General features: G+C 35.6%; 1 protein-coding gene across 1 annotated transcript; it reads right to left on the bottom strand.

Annotated features, from left to right (window-relative positions):
* Positions 1-5,816: 5,816 nt before the first annotated feature.
* On the bottom strand, positions 5,817-8,219 carry LOC111388780 (non-specific lipid transfer protein GPI-anchored 2). The gene is made up of 3 exons (XM_023013582.1): positions 7,751-8,219; positions 7,039-7,092; positions 5,817-6,076 (listed from the first exon to the last, which is right to left on the bottom strand). The coding sequence occupies exons 1-3, from the start codon at positions 8,127-8,129 to the stop codon at positions 5,955-5,957; spliced, it is 555 nt and encodes a 184-aa protein (XP_022869350.1). The 5' UTR covers positions 8,130-8,219; the 3' UTR covers positions 5,817-5,954.
* Between the last annotated feature and the right edge of the window lie 351 nt (positions 8,220-8,570).

An 8,570-nucleotide genomic window follows, 5' to 3' on the forward strand; every position in this document is an offset into this window, starting at 1 on the left:
AAAATAACAAAGTTCAAGGCCCATAAGAGAGGACTCAATTCAAGTGGACTTAACCCAGCCCAATCAAAATAAAATAGATTGGAAAGATTAATGAAGGGAGCAAAATCTGTGGAAGACGTCTCTTGCTGTGAAGAAATCCCGAATTGGAAACACATCTGTACTGCCCTTCATATTTTCACCATATCTCCCTCATACGATGTCGTATTGAGTTGATTCAAGAGGCCTTGGAAATCTAATTTAACGTTCTACAATTTCTACTGAAATAGAGATTTTGAAATTCTCACGTTTTCTAAGTGAAAAACGGCCCACAATATTATTTCATAGACATAGGCCGATGAATGAAATAAGTCCAACAACCAAGTCCATGAGCTACACTCGGCCCAATTGTATTTTCTTATGGATGGCTAGAATCTTGGCCCGTTTATCCCTTTAATGGCCCAACTTAAAGCCTAACCCTAGAGTATATATTTGGCTATAACCCTAGCCACTTTCTGATGATGATTGTGTGATTTTGAGAGAAAAAAAAAGGAGAATCCCGGCTGTCCCCCTTTGTGTGAGAAAAAAGGCCTCCAGAAGTATTCAGAATGTTTGTATAACGTGTGCAATTGGTGGTTCTTTCATAGTATACATTTGTGGTGTCTTCTCTTAGCCTTTGTGGCCATAAATCATCATCATTTCTTGTCTTACGTGGGTAAAATTGAATAGCAATCAAGGTGAATCAATTGGTTGTGGTTTGGAGCCGATTGGATTGGTCGTTGGTTGAGAAAGGTACGTTGGATTGAGCCCGAAAATCACCGATTTGAAGATCTTTCAAGAGAGCTTCTACAACAATTGGTATCAGAGCTTCAAGGTGATGGTTTTGGCTCGTGAAACATACCAAAAATGTCCAGAAATTGCAGCAGAAATCAGATCGAAGAAGCTGTCCAAAAACTGTCAAAATCAGTCTCGTTTTTTCGCCTTTTTTGATCAATCCAGAAGAAATTTGGGAAAACTGAGACCACTGGCGTGACTTACAGGAGGAGGCGAACCCTGCATGCTGACACGTGTCGATCGACGGTGGTGCGTGAGGCCCACGCGCAGAGGGAAGGATCCGCGAGTGAGGTCACATGGAGCATTTTTTGGCGACGGTCTCTTTAGGCAGTTTGTTCCTCATATTATTTCTGATATTTTTTGTGTTGAAAGTTTTCTGTTTCAGGGTACGTAGTAGAATCTGGACAGCGTTGTTCTTCGGATGTTCGGGACTCGATTGTGATTTTTTGGTTGCTGCAATTTCCAGAGACTTTAGGATGAATAGTGGTGGTCCTAAAGTGATAAATTCGCAACTCTCGATATTTACGGACTTTCAGACGTGGTCCTCTCGGTATTGTGTTCTTTACCTTTTATTATTGCAGTTAAAATATTGTTATGGTAATTATTTATTTTTCTCATTAGGAGTCATAATGTAGGATGACGTTAGGTTTGGGGTTATCGTGAAGGGGTAACCATTGTCTGTTGTTAGACCTAGAAATTATATGTTAATTAATTATCTTAAATTCTATGTGAATTTGTCACCAATTTTTTTTACACCGATAGAATTGCATGTGACCTTAGGAAAGTTTACTTGACTATTCTGTGTGAATTATATGTTAATACTTTGCTTGTGATCATTATTTGGCATTGTTGGCATGTATAGGTCTAAGGCAAGTGCGAAAAATAAAATATGTTTTAACTGTGATAAAATTTGGGCATAGTTGAAAGAAATTGTCCTAAGATGATAATAAAAGGAAAGATGAGGATAGAAACGAGACGAATGTGATTTTAGGGTCGAGTAGTGATTCTAGTGAGGTTTATTGAGAGAATAAACCTAGTTATTGCATTGCATTTGTATGTAATCCTTTCTGCATGTATGTGGTCACTTAATTCTGTTGCAACGTTGGTATTTTACACTTTCAATATGTTTAATGTGTGTAATTGCATGAATTAGAGTGACTTATTACTTTGTGTAATATATTTACATGCATAGTGGGTTAAGTTTTGTGGCGTACTCTATTTGCTCTGTGAGTGGTGTGAGAGTGTGGTAGTGATGTTAACGTGGGTTAATATTATTTCATAGGCATAGGTCGATGAATGAAATAAGTTCAATAATCAAGTCCATGAGCTACACCCAGCCAAATTGTATTTCCTTATGGATGGCTTGAATCTTAGCCCGTTTACCCCTTTAATGGCCCAACTTAAAGCCTAACCCTAGAGTATATATTTGGCTATAACCCTAGCCACTTTCTGATAATGATTGTATGATTTTGAGAGAAGAAAAAGGAGAATCCCGGCTGCCCCCCTTTGTGTGAGAAAAAAGGTCTTCAGAAGTGTCCAGAACGCTTGTATAATGTGTGCAATTGGTGGTTCTTTCATATTATACCTTTGTGGTGTCTTCTCTTGACCTTTGTGGCCATAAATTATCATCATTTCTTGTCCTACATAGGTAAATTTGAATAGCAACCAAGGTGAATCAATTAGTTGTGGTTTGGAGCCGATTGGATTGGTCGAGAAAGGTACATTGGACTAAACCCGAAAATCACCGATTTGAAGATCTTTCAAGAGAGATTCCACAACACAAGCGATGGAGTTGCTAGTTTAATTAACTATAGATGGGATGATGTTCGGAACGTAAAATGAGGCAACTTTCATGTTCGGGTCAGGAGTTCAATCCAAATGGATCAATTCAATACAAGCAAAAGAATTAAATTGACACCACATAATTATTTTCATAGTGAAATTGTTTCATTTTCCGAAATTTTTCGTATTTTGTTAGAGTTTTGGTTATGGTAAAATTCTTGTAATCTTTAATTCCATTTTAAGCTAGGATTAGAGTTTTATTCCTATTAGAATTAGTTTCTAGATTTTCATTATAATTTTATTCCTATTAGAATTCGTTTATAGATTTTCTACATATAAATATGTTTATCCTTATTGTAAAACTTTACACACAATATTATTTTGAGAGAATTCAATAAAGTGAGGCAATTTGCTTTATTCGCTTCGTTCTTCGTTGAACAATTGGAACTTATCAAGAGTTACAATCTTGGGGCGTTTTACAATCCAGGTGCGGGTCTTAATCGTGTAATCAAGGGACTTTCAAGTTTTGATCTTGTTGGATTTTTTCGGTTCATTGATTCGGTTCAAACTCTCAAACCTCTTAATTGGCTTTTCTGGGGTTCTAGCAATCTAGTCGTGGGTTTCGTAGTCAACGTTGCTACGGGGTTCGCATCAGTTTTAGTCTTGAGCATTTTGTCCTTTCATCTACGTGTTGAATTCTCTCTGTATATTTCTGTAATCGATCATCGATTCGATGATGCTTTTAGAGTGATTTTTGATTGAAATTTCTATGCTTTTGGGAGAAAGATTAAGTAACACATATTCTTTGTGAGTGTTTACTGAAAAAGGAAAGTTCGAGAGACTAGGGTTTCGTTGACACCTTACTGGTTTTGTACTGTACTCGACTTTTGCCCATTATGAGAGTTTTATAGTGGATTCAAGCAATATTCTCAAGGATGCTCAACGGGAATTAAGTGTTAGAAGCGGCCATTGAACCTTCGGAGCCTTTGGCCGAAAAATCTTTTGTTATTTTTGAAGTTTTTTGTTTAAGCTTTACAAGCAAATTTGGTTTAAAAGTGAAGATCCATTTATCTGGGACCAACGGTTTCCTATAAATCTGAATTGGATTTCTAGAAACTAGTATGCGAAACTTTGGGTTGTTTCTTAATGTTACTATTTTGTTTTTGTGGGTATTGTGAAGTTTAAAAATGGCATTAATAGCGTGTAAAATTCCCCATCTTTGAGCTTAAGATGAATATGAAGAAACACTAATAAAGGGATACTTTCTTTCAAGAAATACCATATAATATAAAGATTTAGAGCTCTATATTTTTATGCAATAGAGTGATCCTATTAATAACCAATAAAGGATGGCTAGATTAGGTGATTAGTTCATGGAAATCATGGTATTGTTTCGTTGAAACCTCCTCCTCATTACCAAATTTTCTCTCATTAATCCGTTGCTTACAATCAGGACGTCTCCAATATATACACGTGATCTTCAATTACTATTACGGAGTATATTGGTACTTTTTCGTTGATGGTTGAAGAATTAGAGTGAGAATGGCAGTCCTCTAATCATTACTTATTTAGGGTCTTGGATTTTTTCAATAGATGAGAAAATGTTAAATTTGTTACAATGGAATCCTGGTTTGACGTAGACAAAACTTTATATTGTTAGCATTCTTGAATCAATGTTATGGCAAATGTCGGTTTTTGGCGTATCCCTTATCAGAGTTCATCTGTATCAAAACTCTGTGATAGTCTGCTTGATTATGATACTTTTTATGTGATGCAGCTAAAAAAATGAACTTCTCATATGACATGCCATTTTACAGCCAAAAAGATCAATTCATGACCATCGAACTCGGGTGCAGCACAAGCTACTATCCTATACGCAGGGAGTCAAGGTTACCAGTCTCTCAACCAGCAATTATGCCAAATGTTCGAGACTATTCAGCTATTACAGCTTTGGCTCAGCCACGAAGTTGCCACATAATTCATTTAATCTTCCCTCTTCTACCTCTCCCTCGGAAGAGATGAATTCATTGATTACTTCCTTAATATCTCATTTGGGGATAGATCCTAGATTCAGTGGCCAGAATTTTACTCATATCTTGGTTAACCAGATGATAAATGCTATCAGAAATCTTTATGCAATAATGTGAGGAAGATAACATGCACATGCATTCTACCCTGGGATGTACACCACGAATGCTTTCGGAAGAGATGAATTCATCGATTACTTCCTTAATATCTCATTTGGGGATAGATCCTAGATTCAGTGGCCAGAATTTTACTCACATCTTGGTTAACCAGATGATAAATGCTATCAGAAATCTTTATGCAAATAATGTGAGGAAGATAACATGCACATGCATTCTACCCTGGGATGTACACCACGAATGCTTTCAGAGTGAGATAATTATATGAATTATGATAGAAGGGGATGCGCAAATGAGGTCAATAAGCTCATGTTGGAATATAACACGAGGCTGGAGGAGAAGATTTTTGCCCTTAATGCAGATTTATCAGAAGGTCTAATAATCTTTTCTGATTTTTTTGAGCCATTCAGGAGTTCTTCAACAATGCTAAAAACTATGCTAGGACAAGGTACTTACAGTGTCAAATGATAATGTTCTATCCTGCATTTCTATCAATCAACACATGTAGGCTACACAACTCAGTCTCAGTTCAGTCATTTGGCACTCGACTCAAATATTATGTTTTAAGATATTTGAGTGGTTGAGTTTACTAATATGTGCCAAAACTTGCAGGAGTCAAGGATGTACAAAATGCATGCTGTGGACTTGGCAGGTATCATGGGATGGCCTCTACAGATAGTGACGGATCTAGGAATCCAAGTATGCACCAACGGCCGATCGAGCAGCCACCCAATGTAACGAAAAAAATTCCAGCAGAGCCAGCAGGGGTGGCCGCAGGGGCTCACCATGTGTTGGCTCCGCCCACATGATTTGCCATCAATTCTCAACCTATGTGCGGTGGGACTTATACAACCCTAACCCAGCTATGAACTCCTGGGTGGCTAATTCAGCCTGGTCGGGGGATGCATTGGCCGCTATTTGCCGCCCCATCACCGTCCAAGAGATGGTGTCCTCTTCAGTGTAAAGAACCAGCAACTCTGTGCAAATGGCTGGTTTTTATCATTCATTACATACTTTGTTTTACTAAGTGATTAGTATATCTATCCAACTGCATGGTTCGATATGGAAAGAAACTCGGGATGTGTAAAATTGTAATGTCGCAAGCAAATCTTCAAATGAATTACATAAACAAATTCTAACACACTATTAATGTCATATGAGATGGAATATTTAGACATAATTAATGAAGAAATCACTAATTATAAGTGACTTAGAGAATCAGAGGAGATTTGTAATTAATATAATTGCTAATCCAACAAGAAAGTGAAAGGTTGAGGCTAAGTTTCTTGGACTTCCATTACCATCACTCCCAGGGGCTGTGTTTGCTGCTACTGATCCATCTATTTTGAAAAAAATAAATAAATAAAATTAGTTTGTAGAAAATAAGATTAGGCAATGTGTCCCTTTCATTGCAACTCATCATAATACTTTTTCCTTTTTCAAGTGTTTGCTATAAATTTGAACCAAGGGCAGGTTTCGTAGGATTTCTATTTTTGCTTTTGCTTGAAGAGTTTTTCGAGAAACATACATTAAACCAACTTCCTCTAAAAAATTTTCTAATGAAATAAAGCACTTTCAAAAATTTATTCAAATATCAAATATGATCAAAAATAATTTCTTAATCTTCAAAGTAGCTTTTGGCTTTTCAAAATTTCAGCCAAACGCTCCCTAAATCATCAACTATCACTTTTCTTTGTATCCATATTACTAAAATATAGATACATTCAATAAGTTGAAATGGAAGTGACTAAACATTATTATGAAAGAGATCAGTGAGTTATTCGTTCATTATTCTGTCCTATTCAAGGTAGCACATGTGCCCACAAATTACTTTTAAAATACTTCACTATATTTGTCTTATTGCAAATTTGTGTGTGTGTGTGTGTTAGAGTCACATTATTTTTAAAAATGTATTTTGAAATAGTAAATTGATGGGGAATATATGCTTAAAAAATAAGAAAAAATTTTAAATTTACGTGTAATATTATTTTATGTGTGGTTAAAATAATATCAAATAACTATTTAAGAATATATTTTTTTCCAAATAATGAGATTCATTCATTCAAACAAGGTATTTCAAAATAAAAATTAAGCCTCCGTTTGGTCCTCATTCTCTTTCTCATTATTTTTCTCTCTCTTATTTTCAATCACACAATCCTCTATAAAATAATATTACACACAAATAAAAAACTTTTCATTCTTTTTCAACCACACATTTTCAAAAAAAAAAATAATATTCTAACCATTAAAATTTGGAAATAATGAGGGTCAAACGAGGGATAAGCATAGAAGAGAGTATTACCAAGCGATGGAGGGCCTTCACTTGGTGCAGGTGCTCCAACGTGAACACCAATTACTGCAAATTATAATTAAAAAAATATATTAATTAGAATCCTCAAAAAATGCTCTATAATTTAATTTATTATCACAACAACGAGGTGCAACAAATATTACGCAAATCAAATACAAATCCACGAAGCAATCAACATTGAAAATCTTGGACAAAAATTGTACCATTAATCTGTCCATGTCAAACATGTCGTTAATGAATTTATAAATTTTTTACAGTAAATAGAACATTTTTTGTTATATATTTTTAATTTGAAAATAAAAAAAAAATTGTAAGTTTGTAGAGTTACTGCATAATATTCCAGCTGTCTAATATTAAATAATTATCCTTGCTACATAACATTAATTTGTGTGTAGCATAGACTTGTCTAATACATGTTGGTCCACAAATCAATTAAAAATAGGATAAAACCCCTATCACGGCTTGGAGACAGGGTTGGTAGGGGCACCCCGCCAGGGACAGGTCTCTTAAAAATAAAGAACTGGGCCAGATATTCTATTCAAAAAAATTATTATAATCATTTCAAATTCAAAATTTGAAAAAAAAAATGCCAAAGAAAAGGTTCAATATCAAAGAGATCTGCACATGTTTGGACAAATTACTATTTCTTACTTACAAGTTAAAAACTCAAGTAAAAATTTGTTTAAGAAATGAGAAAATGTACCTGAACACAAGCTAACTGGCGGAGTGTTGACACCACAAGCAGAAGGGAGTTTCAGGGCTTTCTTGGTATCAATGGGAATTCCAATTTTATTAGGATCACCAAGAAGTTGGCATAGGCAAACTGGCTGAGTATTCGACAATTTTGAGAATTCTGGGCAACACCCTTTATCTGGTTTAGTTAGATTGCTACCTTCCTCCACAAAAGTTAAGCAGTCAGATAAGTTGATCAAAGAGCTGAAGCAGTCATCTGATCCTGGTGAAGGTGCAGCGGAGACGGGGGTCGACTGTGCTGCTAGGTATGGAAGCGCCACCAGGAGAATGGTGGTGATAATGAGTGGATAAGCACTGTTGGTGGTGGGGATGGATTTGATCTTGCACATGGTTGTGGACTTTTTGTGCCCTGCACCTATACAGCTTTCAGAGCACAACTTTGTGATATGATTTTGGAAGTGGAAAGAGGCAAATATGCCCTTATTTGATCATCGTCCTTTGCAAAAAAATATATATATATATTACACGTAAATTCAATCACATATTCTAAAGTAAAATAATATTAAACTTAAATTTAAAATTTTTTTTTATATTTTAACTATATATTTCACATCAATACACCATTCAAATATGTATTTTTATGACAAAAATGAGGCTTAAACAAAGACTATAGAATTTGGAAGTTGGCCATGCTGGTTAAGGCTATTAGCCACCCAACCCGACCACTCGGACATCTTTAGCTAACTGGCTTCAATTTTGCTGTTGACCCCTATCGGCACTCACACCAGTTGGGTGCCATAAAAAATTACCCAACCTTGTACCCCAGGCTC

The sequence above is a fragment of the Olea europaea genome, unplaced genomic scaffold, assembly GCF_002742605.1.
Source record: "Olea europaea var. sylvestris unplaced genomic scaffold, O_europaea_v1 scaffold528, whole genome shotgun sequence".
Taxonomy (NCBI): domain Eukaryota; kingdom Viridiplantae; phylum Streptophyta; class Magnoliopsida; order Lamiales; family Oleaceae; genus Olea; species Olea europaea.

Excerpts from the sequence above, each read along its gene's own strand:
- LOC111388780 (XM_023013582.1), bottom strand. The coding sequence starts at position 8,129 with ATGTGCAAGATCAAATCCATCCCCACCACCAACAGTGCTTATCCACTC. Across the intron at positions 7,093-7,750 it reads GCCAGTTAGCTTGTGTTCAG|TAATTGGTGTTCACGTTGGA; the intron begins GTACATTTTCTC and ends TATAATTTGCAG. Across the intron at positions 6,077-7,038 it reads TGAAGGCCCTCCATCGCTTG|ATGGATCAGTAGCAGCAAAC; the intron begins GTAATACTCTCT and ends TTTTCAAAATAG.